The sequence below is a fragment of the Corythoichthys intestinalis genome, chromosome 19 (genome assembly GCF_030265065.1).
Source record: "Corythoichthys intestinalis isolate RoL2023-P3 chromosome 19, ASM3026506v1, whole genome shotgun sequence".
NCBI classification, from domain to species: Eukaryota; Metazoa; Chordata; class Actinopteri; order Syngnathiformes; family Syngnathidae; genus Corythoichthys; species Corythoichthys intestinalis.
Window position 1 is genome coordinate 8584105 of NC_080413.1, and position 22215 is coordinate 8606319.

At 35.2% G+C, this 22215-nt stretch overlaps 1 protein-coding gene across 4 annotated transcripts; it reads right to left on the reverse strand.

Moving 5' to 3' along the window:
* Positions 1 to 988: 988 nt before the first annotated feature.
* On the reverse strand, positions 989 to 21210 carry stum (stum, mechanosensory transduction mediator homolog). Of its 4 annotated transcripts, XM_057822642.1 has the most exons (4): positions 20796 to 21208; positions 8376 to 8558; positions 6649 to 6657; positions 989 to 4084 (listed from the first exon to the last, which is right to left on the reverse strand). In XM_057822642.1, the coding sequence occupies exons 1-4, from the start codon at positions 20989 to 20991 to the stop codon at positions 4050 to 4052; spliced, it is 423 nt and encodes a 140-aa protein (XP_057678625.1). In that variant the 5' UTR covers positions 20992 to 21208; the 3' UTR covers positions 989 to 4049. The 4 variants fall into 4 exon arrangements, 3 of the variants coding, with proteins under 3 accessions (XP_057678625.1, XP_057678624.1, XP_057678626.1); XR_009061486.1 differs by having other exon boundaries at positions 6649 to 8558; XM_057822641.1 differs by having other exon boundaries at positions 989 to 6657; positions 20796 to 21210.
* Between the last annotated feature and the right edge of the window lie 1005 nt (positions 21211 to 22215).

Here is a 22215-nt window from a genome sequence, read left to right on the forward strand (position 1 = left end):
TACATAGGTGATAAACAATATAATTTTAAGAACAAAATTAAAAACAATTACCAAAAATAATATAAAAAGTAAAACACACACTGTATTTTTATTTTTCGTTTAAAACTTAACAGATTTAAATTTTGAACGTGTTTTACCTCCGTCAATTGGCGATAAAGTAAGTACTTCCGGTTCAATTCACAGGTGGCGCCGTAAGTAGGTGCTTTTGTTTTAAGCATTTGGCCTTTTTTTTCGTTTTTAAAAGTATTTTAAAAGCGCACCGTTGTAATTTAACTTGCAAATTTAATTTTCAAGACATTTAAAAAGGACTCTAAACCGTAAAGAGTGACTTCGTTTTGTTTTTTTCGAAGACGGAAGTCAAAGGTATTACATTTTAACATGACAATTTATCATTTTAGACGTTCTATTTATCTTTTTAATACGCTAATTTTGTGATGTTAAACTTGTTAACTCTGCGTGGCAAAAAGACACGTTTAAGCAACTAACAGGTAAAAAAAAATAATGTAATAAACCCAATTCACCAGTAGGTGACAGTGTTGTCTTAACCCTTTTTGGCTCGTTATTAAAATTATTCAGTAAATCACGTAGGTTCTAAAAAAATGTAATTGAAAAGCCATACTGAATAATAAGCAGGCTATATAAAGAAGTATATTCCTACTACATGAGCATAAAGCATTTAATCCCACTCCCTGCTATTTTCTTTCCTTTCCAAATATACATTTACAACCCATAAAAAGAGATTTAAGATGGTGGGAATTTCCAGGGTGAGGGGCCACGTATGTTTTGTTTTGACATTTCAGGCCCAACTCTCCTATGTTTACTTTTGTGCTGCATGCAGCAAGTGCACGAAAACGTCCTTATTTGGTCACGAGAGGAAAGTCGGCGGCATCTAACAAGCCCGACAAAGCCCCCATTGGCCTGCGGCGTGGACCACCTTATTGCCTGCTCTTGGTTGTCTGCTTTTTCATTGACAAGTAAACACAAAATGTTTCCCATGAATTGTTTTAATGTCAACATTAAGTGTCACAGAAGTCATCTTAACTTTGTGTTTATTTACAGTACCAAAAAAACAACAAAATAAGCATGCTAGAACATTTCAGGATGTCCGTTCTTTAACCAGCAAAACAACAGCACCAGTAACTACAATAGAATCCTTTTTTTGGTAAGAATTAGTGGGGGGTTTTCTTTCAAAGTTAAACTTTGTCAAGTTTTCGCCTGTGCCACGCTCTGCCTACGCAGCATGGCAAAAACTCAAATTCTTCATAACTTAGTGTCGACCATCTGTGTTGTATTTTGTGGCATTTTGGACCAAATCTGTAGTAGGTTGTTTTTGAAGGACCTCTGAAAAAAAAATGACACCCAAACGGAGGATTGCAGCCAAAAAGGAAGACTTCACGTGTCTTCTCAAGCATTTCTTTTTAAGACTTTAAGCCCTTTATAAACATACAGTGCTGGCCGAAAGTATTGGCACCCCTGCTGAAATAATTGCAATTACAAATGCTTTGCTAGTAATATCTTCATTCATTTTGCTTGCAATGAAAAAACACAAAAGAATGAAAATTTTTTTAAAATCATTTTACACCAAACTCCAAAAATTGGCCGGACAAAAGTATTGGCACCCTCAGCCTAAGACTTGGTAGCGCAACCTTTAGACAAAATAATTGCCGACAAAGGCTTCCGGTATCCATCAATGAGTTTCTTCCAATGCTCTGCTGAAATTTTAGACCATTCTTCTTTGGTCAACTGCTCAAGATCTCTGAGATTTGAAGGGTACTTTCTCCAAACTTCAAACTCCAAACTATGGGATTCAGGTCTGGACTCATTGCTGGCCACTTAAGAAGTCTCCGGTGCTTTCTCTCAAACCATTTTCTAGTGCTTTTTGAAGTTTTTTGGGGGTCATTTTTCCTGCAAGAAGAGCCATGCCTCTGAGGGAGACCCAGGTTTCTCACTCTGGGCCCGACATTATGCTGCAAAATTTGTTGGTAGTCTTCAGACTTCATAATGCCATGCACAAGGTCAAGCAGTCCAATGCCAGAGTCAGCAAAGCAACCCCAAAACATCAGGGAGCCTCTGCCATGTTTGACTGTGGGACTGTGTTCTTTTCTTTGATGGCCTCGTTTTTTCCCCTGTGAACCCCATGTTGATGCTTTTTCTCCATGAGCTCTACTTTTGTCTCATCTGACCAGAGAACATTCTTCATAAACGTTTTGGGCTTTCTCAGGTATGTTTTGGCAAACTCCACACTAGCTTTTTTATGTCTCTTGGTCAGAAGTGGGGTCTTCCTGGGTATCCTACAGTAGAGCCCCTTTTCATTCAGACGCCGACGGATAGTACGGGTTGACACTGTTGTACCCTCGGACTGCAGGACCGCTTGAACTTGTTTGGATGTTAGTCGAGTTTCTTTATCCACCATCCGCACAATCTTTCGTTGAAATCTCTCGTCAATTTTTCTTTTCTGTCCACATCTAGGGAGGTTAGACACAGTGCCACGGGCTTTACACTTATTGATGACACTGCGCACGGTAGACACAGGAACATTCAGGTCTTTGGAGATGGACTTGTAGCCTAGAGACTGCCCATTTTTCCTCACAATTTTGCTTCTCAAGTCCTCAGACAGTTCTCTGGTCTTCTTTCTTTTCTCCGTGTTCAATATGCTACACACAAGGATACAGGACAGAGGTTGAGTCAACGTTAATCCATTTTAACTGGCTCCAAGTGTGATTTAGTTATTGCCACCGCCTGTTTTGTGCCACAGATAAGTAACAGGTGGTGTTAATTACACAAATTAGAGAAGCATCACATGATTTTTCAAAGGTTGTCGTACTTTTGTCCAGCCTATTTTCGGAGTTTTGTGTAAAATGATAACGATTTAATTTTTTTCCCCATTGTCGTTTGTGTTTTTTTACAATTTTTCTTTTCCGTCCACATCTAGGGAGGTTAGCCACAGTGTCATGGGCTTTACACTTATAGATGCCACTGCGCACGGTAGACACAGGAACTTTCAGGTCTTTGGAGATGGACTTGTAGCCCATTTTTCCTCACAATTTTGCTTCTCAAGTCTTCAGACAGTTCTTTGGTCTTCTTTCTTTTTTCCATGCTCAATGAGGACACAGGACAGAGGTTGAGTCAACTTTAATCCATTTTAACTGGCTCCAAGTGCGGATTAGTGCCACAGGTAAGTACCAGGTGCTGTTAATTACACAAATTAGAGAAACATAACATGCTTTTTCAAAGGGTGCCAATACTTTTGTCCGGCCCATTTTTTGAGTTTTGTATAAAATGATCATGATTAAATTTTTTTCCCATTCTCTTTTGTGTTTTTTCATTGCAAGCAAAATCAATGAAGATATTACTACTAAAGCATTTGTAATTGCAATCATTTTCTGGGAGAAATTGAGCATTATCTGACAGAATTGCAGGGGTGCCAATACTTTTGGCCAGCACTGTACTTACCAAATATAATTTAATTTGTTTACAGAAGCTGAATTTATGGATGAAGTAATTACAGCCAAAACAACCTTAAAATGGTTGTTTCGAACCAAACTGGAAGACTTACTTTTATCTACCTAAATAACACAAAACGCCTGTTTTACCGCTACAAAAATGTCATGCTGCTAAATTAGACTGTACAGCTAACACTGTTGAACAGTATTACGAAAACATGTTAAATCCAAAATTTAAAAAAAAAATTGTTGCGTGTTTTATCAGCCACTGTTTGTTTTCACATTCTGAACAAAATTCATGAACCCAAAAAACAAAAGAGCACAGGTACAGTACATGTAGCAATAAGCCCAGAAAAAGTTTGGGTAACACTGATGTAGTAGATATAATTTAACATAAAGAGAAAAACACGCGTTTCTTTGTCTCCTCTGTTTAGCCTCAAGGCTAGCATGACGCGGCTAGCTCGCTAACGTTTTGGCAGACCGTTCCCGTCTTTTCTTTTACTCCCTTGTTGTAGAAGTTGTTTGGTGTCTTCTGTTTATAGGAGAAAATGTCGCCATCTCGTTTTAGGCTCAAGGTGCCCCATTAGCCCACCGCGTGGAGTTCTCTCAAACGTCCTGCGGAACGTTCTGGTCTCTGTAGCCTGAATGTGGAAGGAAAAAATGTTTAAGGTATGAAAAGTTTAGGGTTTTTTGTGCTCACTTTTTAGAGAATTTTCCTGGAATGTAGTTATGGAAATTACACAGTATATGGAAGATTTATGTAAGTTTTATTTTACCAATTTTTGTTTTAAATATTCTTGCTAGCAACAATGATTTACTGGTTTTTTTAGTTAATGGGCAATTTTGTACGGAGCCCCCTGGTGTCATGGTAGAAAAATAAAGTGTTTTTTAAAAATCTGTACGCATAGTTTAATATTCTTAAAACTACAGTTTTGAAGTCTTTGGGTACATATTCCTTAACTGTTGGTACAGTCTATTATAGTTCGTCTGGCAATATTCATTCGAAATAGTTGGAAACCTTTATTTCTTTATTTTTGGAGGGATTTTTTTTTTTTAAGTTTACAGATGAAAACATTTTTCGTAAACGTCATCTAAAACCAAACGAAATTAGTCTTGAGTTTTTGTAAAAAAAAAAAAAAAAAACTAGACAAGGACACATTTTGAGATTACCAAAATATGACTAATATGTATTATGTATATGTATTAAAAGACTAAGACGAAAATTAAAAGGGCTGCAAAAACCACGCTGACACACAACAGTATGGACTAATCCTAGTAAAGATTTGTATACGTCACCCTCTAGTGGTTGGCCGCCATTGCTGTGGTGTTTGCACAGCGTCAGTCAATGCAAACAGTAACATTAGCTGCTGTTGGCTACGGGCGGCACACCTCAGCAATGGCGGACGGGGTACTTCCAGTTGTTTAGTCAATACATTTGATACTTTTCTTTTGACATTTTGGGGAAAGCTGAGCTTCCCTTGCAGTTGTAGAGCAATCACCACTGATCTGTACTCACAGTTAAGTAATTTATGAATACAGATTTTTAACTGAGGGTACAATTTACTAATTTGTACTCACAGTGTACCGAAAGATTACTAAATGGTACATACAAATTACATATGATTTTTTTTTCCTTCCCTACCTCGGCACCAGTGTGGCTCTATAATCTTATTACTTCACTTCAATAGGAGTTTTACAAATGTAAGATCACAATTTTTATATTTTTGTTACTGCCAAAGTTGCTGTATTATTGTTATTCTCTAAAAAAAAAAAAACAATGTTAACAATTCCATCAAAAATGAATAATTAGATTTTTACTGTCCTAGTTTTCCAAAACTGCAAAGATAGATGCTAAATTATTTGATGACACTAAACGAAATTTCATCAGTATTGGCTAGTTAACGCATTTTTCTTGCTCAACTATGACGAAATTGAAAATCCTAAATAGGGCTGCAGCTATCGATTATTTGAGTAGTCGATTTATCGATAAACTAGTTAGGATAAGGAAGGAACATAAAAAATTAAAATACCTGAGCTGAGCCTCAAACGGTATCAAAAAAAAAAAAAAAGAGAGAATCTAAGTACAACAAAAGAATTGGCTAACTTACATAGCAAAAGTCCGCTAGCTTAAATGCTATAAATGCTAACTTTTTTTTTTTTTTTTTAACAGTGATCTTAACCAGTGGTTCAAACACATATTCCCATAAAAAAAAACGGCGTAATATATCCATAAACTAAATTACAAATTACAAATTAAAAAAAACATCAGCTCAAACAAAAACTTAGCTTATGTTGGTTTGAACAGGGAGCAGCTGGATTCAGCCATGTGAAATAAGTTATGTCATATTCATTGTTGCAACTAGAGGGTATTTTATCCACCCAAATCAATAAAACTAAATGCAAACACTTTAAAAACAAACCATTACAATGGAACTTTAATTAAACGAATCCTCAAAGCAGCTAAATTAATTCGAAACTTTTTTTCTAATTGAATTACTCGAGTTAATCGATCAATCGTTGCAGCACTAATCCTAAAATATGTGCAAATTGTTAAAGAAGCCATGAGGCATGTTTGCCGCTTAAAAAAATCTGTCGCACTCATATGATATTTGTAATATAGTGAAACCTTTTAACTCTTTCAGTGCTGTTGACGATGATATACGTCCAATCAACTAGTAGGTTGTTGTACATCTGTTGTGAATTAAAATGAATACGTCGCTAGTAGATGACCAATTCATTTGAACTGGGAGGGTGGGCAGCGAATGAACATTCAATCAAGTGAATTGGACGTCTAGCACCGTCAATGGCAGACAGTCGTGATTTTTTTTTTTTTTTTTTAGCTGTTTCCACAATGATTATTATAAGTTTTCCACCAAAATCACACTCAGACACAATTCTGGAATAAAAACCTTGACATGAAAGTGTCTGGGTGTGACATTCTCGACAATTACCCCCAAAAGTTTATTCAAAAATACATGCAAAAAAACTTGCACTATGTCTTAGATGCGAGTATCAAAAAACGGCCTGTTAGGAGTTATAGCGCCCCCTGTTGCTTCGGCATGCACATTACCACCTACATCAATGTCGGAAAAGCAGTTAAAGCGTAGAATTGGGCGCTAGCTGTTATTTGTTTATCACCAATCTCTTCAGGTAGCATCAATTTCAAATGAATGGAACTCCAAGGGGGAAAAAAAATACAACCTACCGTCAGAAACTTGGAGTCGGGAAGAAGACGTGGGAGAGAGAAAAGAGACAGTTAGTGCTTGAACATTCTAACTTTGACACGCTGACACATCACCTGACTGACACGAACATTGGTCGGATCACCAATAAAAAAGCCTGGATGAAAAGGGAACGTGGGCGGAATTAATGCGAGGGGAAGAAATACGGTAAAAAAGATGCGGGAGAGACTATGTGTGGGTGGAGGGGAAGGCTGCTCATTAGACAGGTGGGTGGAGAGAGAAAGAAAAGAAGAATGGATTGATCACATGCCACGCGGAGGATCATTAAGGAAGGGTGGAGGGAGATAAACTTGTTATGTGAGCCAGGCAGAAAAGGGAGACTGGGTTGTGTAGGACACATCTGAAACTGTGATAGACGTCCGGTCCATTGGAATCAAAAATTATATGCTGAGGAAAGTTGGACCGTGATTAGTATAATAACTGTGATTTAGGATTTCAAAACAAAAGCAGATGTTTGGCAATATATCGGATTCTGCTGCTTTCATCGAGGACGACAGGAATTAGACAATATTTATGTTGTTTTTCTTTTTTAAAAAATCATGAAATAAATATTTTTGAAGTATATATATTATATTCATGGAGTTGTTTTTTTTTTAAACTAAAATAATATATTAGTAAGTAAGTAAGTAATAAGTAAGTAAATAAACTAAATAAAATTCATATTTGCTGGATTTTAAAAACCTTTTTGTACAAAAATCAGAAAATATTGACTGTCCCGCCCCTCCCATTTTCACTATTTTTTAAAATAAATGGATAAATAATTAAATATAAAAGGGAGTATTTATCGTTGTTTTCTCTTTTTTACTAAAATAAGTAAGAACATTTTTTAAAAAAAAACAACTTCATATTAGCTGGATTTTAATAACTATTTTGTACAAAAATCTGAAAATATTGACTGTTTTTTTCCCCCATTATTACTGTTTTTAAAACTAAACCATTTAAATAAATAGTTATTTATCAAAGGAATGTTTACAATTGTTTTTCCCATTTAAAAAAAAATAAGAAAATTTGAAAAGACAAATTAAGATTAGTATTTGCTGGATTCTTTTTTTTTTTTTTTTTTTTTTTTTTTAATTATGGGAAAATTATATCGAAAAATTGCCCTATTTTTTAAAGAATAAATAATGTTCAAAAGTTTAAAAATAATAATAAAAAAGGAATATTTACAGTTCATTCCCTCTTTTAAACTAACTTAAACAAGAGCATTCCAATGAATCAAAGAATAAATATTATTTACTGATTTTTAAAACCTTTTATTAATCAAAAAAATCTTTTCTCAAATTAATATATGAGGATATTTAATAAATAAATATAATAACAGAAAATTTAATAAATAACGATTACATTCACAGAAAATTCTGTATTTAATATTTAATACTAAACTAAATTCAAGGTATATATATTTTTTTGTTAATCTTTTATTTTGTTGCTTATGCGCTGAGGTGTTTTTCTCCAATCCCACAATGTGCTCCCCACACGAAGGGAACCCGCCCCCCTTTTTCTACCCTATTTTGCCCTTTTTTTCTTATTTGAAGAATTGGGTTGTCTACCATTGTCATTTTTTTCATTTTCTTTGACTAAATTATAAGCTCAAAAATGAATTCTTAAACCTTAAAGTAACTTAAAAATGTCTTTCTATCATTTCAGCAATTTGTCCTACTCCAAGTAAGTAGGAGTGAGCGCAACTGACTTGCCAGGATGACCATATCCATGCCCCAGAAGATGCTCATGATCCAGCCCACCATGATGACGGCCGTGGCGATCTGGATGAGGGCGGCCGCCACGTTGAGCCAGAAGACGCAGCAGACGCCGCGCTCGGCCACCAGCTCGCTGTGGGTGCCGCACAGCACCGTGAAAGCCGAGATGAAGGTACCTGCGGGATGTGACGGTATCATCAAAACTAGAAGATTATCTAAGCATTGCCACACTCCCTTTAAGTATGAGAGTCAATTCATTGTTTCGAGACATTGTTGAGCAAAAATCCTCTTTTTTAAGCTTTTCAATTGTAAATATTCTGGTATCTTATGTCATTTTAAATGTTATGAAAAAAAAAAAAAAAAAAAAAACTAGAAGCCACTGTGAAAGCACACTTCCACCTAAGCAGCCAAATTCAAAGCACTGAACTAAAAAGGCTAATCTGTTATCAAGTTAAATTCCTTTTCTGACCTGACATGTTTCATATTACAAAAATATCCCACAAGTTTGTTTATTCGTTCTGAAATCATAACGAAATTCCTTTTGTGACCTCTATGACCTTTGTCATCATAACCCCAAAAATTCAATCACCTCTTATGTTTCAGATTAAAAACATCCTGCAACTGTGATAATCCCTTTTTCACTCTTGAGTTATAGCGAAATCCCTTTTAGATCTCGATGACCTTTGACTTTTGACCTCATTGCCCCAAAATATAATCACCTCTTCTGTTTCAGAAAAAGCGCTTTGAGCGCCTTGAAAGGTGGAAAAGCGCTATATAAGTATAACACCATTTACCATTTACATACATATCCTGCAAATTTGATAATTTCTTCATTCATTCGTGAGTTATTGCGAAATTACTTTCGTGACCTCTTTGGCAACAATATGACAGTTTTGACAATATTATATATATTTTTTTGTTTGTTTGTAAACTCATCGTGAAATTTCTTTTCAGATATCTGTGACCTTTGACATTGTGACCCCAAGATTTTAATCACCTCTTATGTTTCCTGGAACTGCGATAGTCCATTTTTCATTCTTGAGTTATCACGAAATTTCTTTTCTGACCTCTATGACCTTTGACTTTGTACCTCATTACCCCAAAATGTAATCACCTATTCTGTTTCATAATACAAACATATGCTGCAATTTTGATAATTCCTTGAGATAATTCTTGAGTTCTTGTGAAATTACTTTTATGACCTCTGTGACCTTTGACCTCATGACCCTTTAATTTACTCATCTCTCACATTACATCTTACAAACATCCTGAAACTGTAATAATATGTTTTTCATTCTTCAGTTATGGTTAAATTCCCTTTTTGACATCTATGACCTTTGACTTTTGACCTCATACCCCAAAATGTAATCGCCTCTTTCGTTTCATAATACATACATATGCTGCAATTACGATACCTTCATTCATTCTTGAGTTATTGCGAAATTACTTTTATGACCTCTGTGACCTTTGACCTCATGACCCCATAATTTACTCATCTCTCGCATTACATATTACAAACATCCTGCAACTGCGATAATCCCTTTATCATTCTTGAGTTATGGTAAAATTCCCTTTCTGACATCTATGACCTTTGACTTTTGACGTCATTACCCCAAAATGTAATCACCTCTTTCGTTTCATAATACAAAACATATATTGCAATTTTGATAATTCCTTCATTCATCCTTCAGTTTTTGCGAAAATACCTTTATGACCGCTGTGATCTTAGACCTCATGACCTCAAAATTTAATCACCTTATGTTGAACACAAACATACAGACAAACAAACCTCTGTTAACCTCAAATTTGAATCCCCTTCTGGTGAAATTATTAACTCATTGGCTGCCATTGACAGCGACAGATGTCCAATCCATTTTGACTGGGAAGGTCAAATGATAGTGATGTCTATCGCTGTCTATTGCACTGAACCGTGATCATTCACTGCCATTTTGTGCCAGCATGAAGAAGGCACAGTAGGCGTTTGTGGCTTTTTTTTCCTCGTGGCCCCTGCGGAACCGAACAGTCGGAGCAGGTGGGACGTGTGCAACGCGCAGCAGATGTACTTGTTTCACTCTCAGATCTTTACAAATTAGCCATTTTTGTTTTACAACCTGTTATTATGCAGAATAATAATAACTTGGCTGGTCCACCTTGAAAAATGTTTATTGAGGAAAAAGATTTTGAGATCATTTTATATCATGTTACTACAGCAGTATTTGGGTGATGGGGGGTATATTTTGTATAGTTTTTGTGTTCTTTTTAAAATGCATTTTTTTTACTAAGTTTTGTTTTCCTGAATATTATTTTTCCAGTTCTCTCTCTGAATATTTTATTTTGTTTAAACTAGGGCTGTCGAAATTATCGCGTTAACGGGCGTTAATTATTTTTTTAAATTAATCACGTTAAAATATTTGACGCAATTAACGCAGATGTCCCGCTCAGACAGATTTAAATGACAGTACAGTGAAACGCTCCTTTGTTATTATGGAGTTTTGCCGCCCTCTGCTGGCGCTTGGGTGAATGACCATCTCACATATTGCCTCAAACAGATTACAAAGAGGCCGTTTATGGACATCAAGAGTGAAGAGAATGCCACAGGCCGCTTGGGGGCAGCGCCGTTCCATACTCAGGTTATTTTTTCTAAACGTGGGAGAATTAGTAGTTGTGAGACGTTTATGCTGTATTCACAATGCAATGCAAATTGCTATTTGAGCTTCACACATATTTTGGTAAGTTTTCTTTCTTTTAGTGGCAATTATGTGTCTCTTCTTGTATTTTGGGTAAGATATGTACAGATATATGTTATACAGTAAAGGCGAGTGGACACAGGCGTTCTTTGGACCGCGCCGTTTATTGGAAACTACTTCACAACAAACATACTGTAAGTATCGTTTAGTGAAAGCACAACAAAAATAATATTCCTATCTCTACCCAAAAAAATAATGTTCACAAAACAGAAAAGCACTTCATTCAATTCATTTACGCGTTGCTGTGCAGTGAATAAATGAACCATGAGCCTTGAGGTGCGATATATTGAGCCCTTAATTCCGCTATCTTTTGAGAACGGATGGCAGCGTTCACAGGGAAACTTTGCAATAAAAGCTGTGTGCTTCGTCTCATAGTGCCTTTTCAAATTGCTGCTTTTTACAAGCGCTACCGTCTCTGAATGAGTCTCAGATGAGGCCTAGTCTTGTGCTGGCGCCAGGTAAAATGAACAAAAATGTGTTGGTCCACTTCTCCTTAAACACTCTATTTTCTGCATCAATCTTCTTCATCTGGCGTTTTGAGCACGCCATTTGCCGTACCTTTTCGCCTCTTCCTCCAACTTCATTCGGCTCAGTTTTTGGCTGTCACTCCGCGGAGTCAGGAAGGCGTGTGTGAGACATGCTGTTCTGAAAATAACTTTCAAATGCTTCACTCCCATTGGCTGGCTCACGCGCGTCACCGCTAAGGTTTTTTGTTTGTTGCCCGCCTCCACTCTGCAAACCCGCAGAAAAAAATAATTTTTGTTGTTGCAACGTGTATTAGTCCGGACAACTTGAGATCCGGTCCAGACGGCTCGGGGGTCCGGAACCGGACCGAGGTCCGCGGTTCCGTGACCTCTACTGTATACCATTTGCAGCCACCACTGACAGTCATGGTTGCCCAAAATCCCATCATGCATTTTTGTGGAACAGTTAAGTCGCTACAGTATCATTTAGTGAAAGCACAACAAATCTCTCACAGGAGACAATCTTTTTCTCAACACGCTTAATTGAACACAACGCAGAACATACTGTATACCATTTGCAGCCACCACTGACAGTCATGGTTGCCCAACTTCTTATCATGCATTTGGGCGGAACAGTTAAGTCGCTACAGTATCATTTACTGAAAGCACAACAAAAATAATATTCCTATGTCTCAAAAAAATAATATTCACAAAAAGAGAGGCGCTCAATGGAAAGAGAACTGGCATTCCCATTCAAAATAGCTATGCAAAATACACATAAAACTTACTCAGACTTTGCCTTGGCTAGAACTCTAATTAATTTAAAACTCGCCATTAACACCTTGTGGTGTATTTCAATCACTATCTTACGTAGTTAAAGACACTGTGGAAGAACGGCAGGGAGCCCATGTGACGTCCCGCTCGGCAACATCAACAATGGCGAGCTATTAGTTTATTTTTTTGATTGAAAATTTTACACATTTTCTTAAAACGAAAACATGAAGAGGGATTTTAATATAAAATTACTATAACTTGTACTCAAATTTATCTTTTAAGAACTACAAGTCTTTCTATCCGTGGATCCCTTTAACAGAAAGAGTGTTAATAATGTTAATGCCATCTTGTGGATTTATTGTTATAATAAACAAATACAGTACTTATGTACAGTATGTTGAATGTTTATGTCAGTCTCGTGTCTTATCTTTCCATTCCAACAATAATTTACAGAAAAATATTTGGCATATTTTAGAGATTGTTTGAATTGCGATTAATTATGATTAATTAATTTTTAAGCTGTGATTAATTCGATTAAAATTTTTAATTGTTTGTCAGCCCTTATATATACTGTATATATTAGAGCTGAAACGAATACTCGAGCAACTCGAGTAACTCGAGTTTAAAAACTGATCCGAGTAGTTTTATTCACCTCGAGTAATCGTTTATTTTGACAGCTCTAAGCATCACGTTTTGCTCGGACTACTTTTAATGCGGGACGCGCTGATGTCACGTACGTAGAGGAAGAAGAAGAGAAAAAAAACTTACTGCAGCCGACAGCTGCTACAAACGACGCCGACGTTGCTAAATACTAGCCCGCATGATGCTAATTGGTAGCAGGCGTGGTAGCAGGCAGTGTCTGATGAGTCTCATAGAGATCACATGTATGTTGAACTAGATGCGAAATGACAGACTCGGCCGCGTCTGGGCAGCGTTAGTAAACAGCCGCCATCTTAAAGCAGTAGAGCGCTAAGCGCTAATAAAGAGCGCTAAGCGCTAATAAATAAGATTAACGTAACGTTAACCCTGCGGAGGGCTAGGTTTCTATTAATTATGACCACTGTCGATGTTTGGCTAACATGTCTTACATGCAGGCTTTAACATAACATATCGATGTGGAGTGATGAGGGTGTAAAATAAAAACTCAGTAAATCTAACTATCAATTTTAGCTCAGTAGTCATTGTTGGATAAAACACCAAGTAGCACTGGTCCCTAATGTGCTCCAATACAGCCTGTATCATACATTGATTTTGAACACTGCAAAAACTCAAAATCCTATCAGGACTTACAGTTTAGACTAACTTAAAACTTAACTAGAACTTAAAAATGGCTTGTCACAAATAGAAATTCAATGGAAACACGTGGGAAAAAAATCCTAACTTTTAAGTGATGTGTGTTATCAAGTGTAACGGCATTTTTAGGTATATATATATATATATATATATATATATTTTTTTTTAAATAAGATCTAAAGGTTTTTTGAGTGAAAGCAGTGAATTTGTCTTTTTTTTTAATTCTAGTTCATCTGAGATGCAATTGTTGGCTGTTTTCAACAATATACATCGAAAATAAAGACATTGATTGACTGAAAATGGTTCAAGATTAGATGAAATGTCTTGTTTTCTCATGTATATTTATAATTGCTCTTCACCTAAAAATATATTTGTTTTATCCGATTACTCGATTAATCCATAGAATTTTTAGTCGATTACTCGATTACTAAAATATTCGATAGCTGCAGCCCTAGTATGTATATATATATATATATATATATATATATATATATATATATATATATATATATACTTTTTTCATTTTACTTAATTTTCAGTTTTTAATTTATTGTTTTTATTTTTATTTCATTATTTTAATATTCATGTATTTTAGTTCCACTTTTCTGAATACATATATCTTTATTGATGCATTTTTTTTATTCCTGTGTTTTTGGGAGCAATTTTAATATCTGAGAACTAAGCTCAGGAAGAAGAAAAAAATCTGAGCAATAGAAATAAATATCCCGAAATACTGGAATGCCCAAAAAACAATAAATATTTCTAGTGACAAAATAAAATATTCAGAAAAACATTTTTCAAAAGTGCATTGGAAGCCTTTTAAAAGGGGGGGGGGACTCAAAACAGACTTTAAGCATTTTAAACAGAAAAAAAAATCTGTCAAAGTGAAATTTTAGTAAACCGGGGGGGGGGGAAAAACTTAGAAAGAGAAAAAAACCGCCCGAAATAAACAAACTCATTAAAAACTTGTTTAATTTCCAATACGCTCCTCTGTGTTCCTTCCATAAACGGAATGAATAATTTGAAATGAAGAGAATTCACAGTCGTGCTTTAAATATGAACATCAGCATGAGTTCCACAATTACACTACGAATAAATCTCAAATTGTAATAATGATCTTTTATGTGCCAACGTCTCTTGGACCCGTCGGTAGGAGATGAGCAAGCATGTCTTGTGTGTCCAGATAGTAGTCCCACTAATGACTATAATTACAAAAAGAAGCCTCCAAAGCACCCACGGCCCGTGTAGGAGGCTAATGATAGTGTTAAAAAAAAAAGCAGAAGTAAAAGGCAACAAACAGAAAGAAAGGAGCGGCTTCCCACAATGCATTAGGTCTCTCCTTCGAAAACTTTGCAAACTCGTGATGAATTACAGTATATAATGGATTTGTGTATAGTTTTCTTGATTGAGAATAATTTGAGCAATCTTTAACAAACAAAATGTTTTAAAAAATGCACTCAACTACAAAGAAATCTACAAAATAGAGTTCAATTTTTTATCGATATGGGTAGGGCTGCAGGTATCATGTATTTGAGTAATCGAGTAATCGATTAGTTAGTTCGAATAATCAAGTAATCCAATTACGGACATTTAATGTGTTGCAAATGGAATCCCTAAAGGGACATCAACAGAAATAAAATCAATTTAAACAATCTGGTACGTTGTAGATGATCAAATTTCACAGGCGTATATTCTTTATCACCTGCAAAGAATCACAAATATGAAAGTATACATTATATAATCGTATTTTTTTAAATAAGTCACAAATAAGCTGTCAATTTTTTTTTTTACAAAACACAAAATTGGGTTCAAATGATTAGAGATATGAGTTGAGATGTGAGCGAGCTGACAAATCATTTGCTGTCATCGGCAGACATTTTGTTTGAACTTGCTAGCAAAAATTAGCGATACAAGCACACATTATAGACAATAATACAGGTGTATATTCTTTATCCTCTGCAAAGAATTACTAATGCCCATATTGCCATACAGTGGTATGAAAAAGTATCTGAACCTTTTGGAATTTGTCACATTTCTGCATGAAATCACCATCAAATGTGATCTGATCTTTGTCAAAATCACGCAGATGAAAAAACAGTGTCTGCTTTAACTAAAAGCACCCAAACATTTATAGGTTTTAATATTTTAATGAGTATAACATGCAAACAATGACAGAAGCCTCCACAAGGGCTTAGCACCGCTGTCTCACCAAAAAGATGCATGGGAGCTCTTCATCATTGATGATAAAATACAAGGAAGGATGAAGTCTATTGCTGTACTGTTTTTTTTTTTTTTTTTTTTTTAATGTTAATTGAATCACAAAGATATTTTAAGCATGAAATCATTCTTGTGTGGCCCTAAATATCATACTAATTAATATACAAGTGATTATTCTTCACCAAAATGGCATAAAAACACACTGGTCTTAATATGGGTCATTTTTGACCCACTTATGGAAGAGTGTAGGGTCCAGTAACTTGTGCATATAAGGGTTAAAATATGAAAACCTATAAATTTTTGGGCGGTTTTAGTTAAAGCAGACACTGTTCTTTCATCTGTGTGATTTTGACAAAGATTAGATCACATTTGATGGTGGTTTTATGCAGAAATGTGAGAAATTTAAAAAGGTTCAGATACTTTTTCATGCAGCTGTGGTGTTTTATAAGTTTTTGCCTGCTATTATTCAACCTACTAATATCAGTAACAATTACGCTTTCTCTTTGTGTATCCTGACAACACACACAAACTGAAACGATACCGAGCCCCAAATGTAATTACACTCGACCAAATCGGATTATATTATTTTGGCCTTCAGGTGGGGAGACATAGAACAAAACAAGTCGCGTTCACCGGCACTCGCTTGTAACAGAACGACGCGACACGCGCGCACGCACGCGACTGAATTGTGTTCATTTTCAGACTGTGTTGTCATGGCAACAGGTGGCAGCCATTCAATGAAATGTCAAGGCATTCAGGAAAACAGCATGCAGGTGCCGGAGACAATTTAGTCAAGACGACGTGTCAAGTCAACGTGGTCGTCTCGGACGAATGATTTCTTAGCCGGATGTCTGTTTGTGACGTTTTCGAGATCAGAGGGAGGAAGTGATTGATTGAAGGAAATTGGGATTTCATGTTGACAAGAAAAAAACAACTTGGGTGTTATATTCAGGTTATATTTCGTTTGGTGACTTAAAAACAAATTGAAAGTGTCGATGGATAGATGGCTGTATGGATGAATGGGTTTCGGTAGGTAGGTAGTTAGGTAGCTGGATAGTGAGAATATTTGTATGTTTTTTTTTTTTTTTTAAAAACAACCAAAAAATAATAATAAAAAATAATAATGATAATAATAGAATAATACAAAGAAAATAAATAAAATAAAATAAAAATAAATAAAAAAGAATAATTAGCATTGAGGAGCCCAAAAAGGAAATTTGGACAATTTCTAGGTCTCTTAATGTTGAAAAAAGTTATTTTATTTTTCATTCTAATATGTCTGAATTTTAAGTGTAAAAGTGAGTGTGTAAGTAAATAAGATTGTGTTCTTAATATAATGAAGTAAAAAGATCTATTTTTTTCATTAAAAAAAAAATACAAAAAGCAAGAAAGTTTTTTTTTTTTTTTTTTAGTTCAATGCATTAATTAGTTGTTTTTTTTAATGGTTATTGTATTTTTACTGTGATTAAATAATAATTTACATAACGTATTGATTTTCAGGTTTTAAACTTAATTTTAAATATTTAGAAATATATTTAAGGTAAAAGAAAAAAACAAAGATATTTGAAATGTAGGGTGAATACAATGTAATTTAAGAAAATAATCATTATTTCTCACAACTTTTATGCTAATTTAATTTATTTCGATTAGATTAATTACGTTTGATGAACACACTTTTTAAGTCATTTATATTTTATTAAATAGATTTTTTTTGTTGACATTATTTTCTTTACACTTTGGAAATAATCTAATTAGTCAATATATATATTTTTTAAACCAACTTCATCCTCTTATTGACGTTTGATGCCGTCCAACAAAAAACATGCAACGTGGACATAATTGCACTCAATTATGGTTACTTGTACTAAAAGCACGTATACTTACAGTACGTGTACTTGTACTTCAAGTATGTGTACTTGCACCACAAGTACGAGTACGTGTAATCACGTGTACCTATAGTACAAGCACGTGTACTTACTTGTACTTGTACTACAAGTACATACGTTTACTTACATGTACTTGTACTACAAGTACGTGTACTTGCATTACAAATATGTACATGTTTACTTACGTGTACTTGTATTGCAAGTACGTGTGGTTGTAGTACAAACACGTGTGCTTATGTGTACTTTTGCTATAAGTACGTGTACCTATGTGTACTTTTACTACAAGTTTGTGTACTTGTATTACAAGTATGTGTACTTATGTGTACTTGTACTACAAGTACATACGTTTACTTGCGTGTACTTGTACTACAAGAGCGTGTACTTACGTATACTTGTGCTGTAAGCAGGTGTACTTACGTATACTTGTGCTACAAGCACGTGTACTTGCACTACAAGTACGTAAATATGTTTACTTATGTGTACTTGTACGACAAGTAAGTGTACTTACGTGTACTTGTAAGTAAGCAAGTACTACAAGCACGTGTACTTACATGTACTTGTGCTACAAGCATGTGTACTTACGTGTACTTGTGGTACAAGCACGTGTACTTGCGTGTACTTGTGCTACAAGCATGTGTATTTATGTGTACTTGTACCAAAAGCACGTGTACTTGCACTACAAGTACGTACATACGTTTACTTACGTGTACTTGTACTACAAATACGTACATATGTTTACTTACGTGTACTTGTACTGCAATTTTGTACTTCTAGTACAAACACGTGTGCTTATGTGTACTTTTACTAAAAGTACGTGTACTTATGTCTACTTTTACTACAAGTTTGTGTACTTGCGTGTACTTGTATTACAAGTATGTGTACTTATGTGTACTTGTACTACAAGTACATACGTTTACTTATGTGTACTTTTGCTACAAGCACATGTACTTCCGTGTACTTGTGCAGCAAGCACGTGTACTTACGTGTACTTTTGCTACAAGCACATGTACTTCCGTGTACTTGTGCAGCAAGCACGTGTACTTACGTGTACTTTTGTTACAAGCACGTGTACTTATGTGTACTTGTGCAGCAAGCACGTGTACTTACGTGTACTTGTGCTATAAGCATGTGTACTTACACTACAAGTACGTACATACGTTTACTTACATGTACTTGTACTACAAGTACGTGTGTACTTGTGCTACAAGCGCGTGTACTTACGTGTACTTGAAGCACAAGTGCGTGTACTTGTAGTACAAGTGCGTGTACTTGTAGTACAAGTGCGTGTACTTGCAGTACAAGTGCGTGTACTTGCATGTACTTGTAGTACAAGTACATGTTCTCACATGTGCTGGTACTACAAGTACACGTACTTGTGTTTACCTCTACTACATTTAAAATCAATTCAACAATCAAAATACACTTTAAAATCTGTCCACAACAAAAAAAAATATGTGAAGAAATTCTCAAGAACTTTGCGTCTATTATGTTTTCCTTCTGACATACTGTATGTCTCAGTGACTTTGAATGAGTCCCCTCATGATAAATAATTGGTGTCAGCAGGTTTTGTGATTGAGATGACGCGTCCCTTTTCCGTGTTGACAGCTCACGCTGATATTGTGTTAACATCTGGCTGTGTGTGTATGTGCACAAACACTCTTTATTTTGATGAATTCTTTCACAATATGATGCAGATTTCAAAGTGACAGACGGGGCTCCTTTTTTAACAAAGGAGAATTATATTTACACTGTGTATTTCCAACATGACTCAAATAGTAAAATGTGGGAATTCAGTGCATTTGTTCAACAACTAAATCATTTATGTGTAAATTTGTCTCAATGTTATATTACGAAGACACGCTGTCAGATTTGATGTAGTGACATTGTTACTTGTGAGTGTTTTGAGATATGTGCACTTTGACTTGAACAACACGGATACAAATTTAAGATGTGAGTGCAGTGACTTGGCAAGTTTTTTTTTTTGTTTTAATCCACATAATCCACAAACAAAAATTTAAAATATTAGTGCAGTGACTTGGCTGACATTTTTTTTATTTTCAGATATGAGCAAAAAATTTGAGATATGAGTGAAAATCATACCCCTGGCAGATGGTGGGGGATCGAGGAGGGTTTATTTGGGATATGTAAGCTCAATTCAAAGCAGCCAAATTTTGCTGATTTTTAAAAAAATCCATTTCCTTACATTATTTATTCAAGCATATCTTCTTTTAAAGAATTGTCAAAAAGAAACAAAAAAACAGTTTTTCTTTTGGGATGATTTGAAAAATGATTTTGAAGATTGTAACACATTACAATATAAGTTTTTTTGACCGACAAAAACCTGATTTAAAAAAAAATGTATTTGTTTTTACGTTAAACAATTATTATTCACTTTTTCTAGTATTTTCTTTTCCCACATAAAGATGTTGCAGCACATGACTAAGATAATAACATTCAAACAAACATCATTTTAAAAAATCCAACCAAAAAGTCTTTTTTTTTTTTTTTTTTTTGTAAAATTTTTTTTTTAAGTTCAACAAATATTAAGCATTATTGAAACCTTTTTTTTTTCTTAAATACATGAACACATTACAACACAATGCAATGATAATGATATTCAAACAAACCTTTTTTATTTTTTATTTTTTGTCAAAAAAAAAAAAAAAAAAAGCGTCAAAAAACCCAGCCAATTTTTTGCTGAATTTTCCGTATTTTTGGGGGCGGACTTGAACAAATATTGCACACTATTACAACATTTTTTAACAAATGCAAACACATTACATCTCCAACAATAATGACATTTTTTTTTTTTTTACATAAATATCAAAAATTGACAAAACAAATTGAACGATTTTTATCAAAATTGAAATGAAAAAAACACTACTAAAGAACAAACAATTTTAAACTAGTCTTTTTTTTTTTTTTTTTGCATTCATATCTTCAGATCAGACCAGAAAGAAATAACCAGAAAAAGTGATTTTACTCATTCTGCGTCCTCAATCAATTCTCTCAATTTCAATATAAAAACTTACCTAATCCAGGTATAAAGGTGTTGAGAAAGAGGCATATAACCGCCAAAGGGAAAGGCATTGTTGGTATAGCGGCCCTCAGGGGTCCCTTTTTCTCCCGAACCTGCACCACCACGCCGCCGCCTCCCGGCGCGGGACCTCCAGACGCTCCTTTAGCCCCCAGACTGTCCCCTACAACACTCCCCTCCTTCTCTGCCATCTTATTTGCACTTCCCAATTAAATTTTAAAAATATTACAATCCTGTTGCCCTAAAAAGTCTCTCATTAGTGATGTCGCTCATCCGGATACTTTTAAAAATAGGATAATATTAAAAATAATAATAGAAATTCCTTGAAAGACAAGTGTAGTTTGAGTCTATCTTTTGGTCAAATGTGTTCTCAGCATTCAAAGACTGAGAGAAAGCGCTCACTAGAACCCCCTCTTTTTTCAACTCCCCCCTTCCCAGCATGCTGACACCATTTAAAGCGACAGCGTGCTCTTTTAAGTCCTCATTCTCATGTGAGACTAACATAGTAATAACACATTTTTAACACTGGCATATCCGTCGACATTCCATTCAAATTTCAGCGCCGTTGACAGCATTTGAAGTCTAATCCATTTAAACTTTGAATTAATTTGATAACTCGTATCTCAAGTCACAAAATTAAACTGTTGCTCGCCAGATTGTTCATTCCGTTTTATCGTTTTAGACAAGATCATAACAAAAGTAGAGTGCGCAATAAATATTCCTCGCTAACAATTTAATGGTCTTGACTCTCTCGCTGTCTCCCGCCTTGGGTTTTTATCTCCTAGCAACCCGAGAAGCTGCGGGTAATTACTCGGGCCCGATATTGATCTCCCGCCTTTTTGGCTCGTCTCCAATTTTAATTTCCTCTTAAATCGACGCATAAAAAAAATGTAAAAAAATAATGACAGCCAAGTCTTTTTTGTCATGCACACTGAAGCAGAGGCAGTGTCATAATCTCAAATGGCTAACGTGAACTCTATTGCCATGGCAACATGATGGGGTTGTCAGGGCAGGGAGGGGGTCAATGAGGCAAGTTTAAAGTTTTTTTTTTTACTTCTGTAATTATGGAAAACGATGTTTTAAATGAGCAGCATTAGCCTGGTGATTTGATGCTCGTCTTTGGAAGGGAAGTGTCATAATTAGTGTGTGCGTATGCTAGCATGCTTTAATAGTGTTCATTAAAATGCAAGGTCCCCAAAGACGGTGTCACTTAGCAGTCTGAATCTGGGTAGGCATGTAAATTATAGGCACAAAACAAGGTTTTAACAACCAATGCTTCAAAGCATAAAAAGTCTGTCATTTCAGGTCATTTTGGCGTTTTTTTTTTTAACTTTAAAAATTCAGCCCCCAAAGCCAGTTTTACTCAGGAACATGAAATTTGGGAGAAACGTTTAACATGAGTACACCTACAAAAA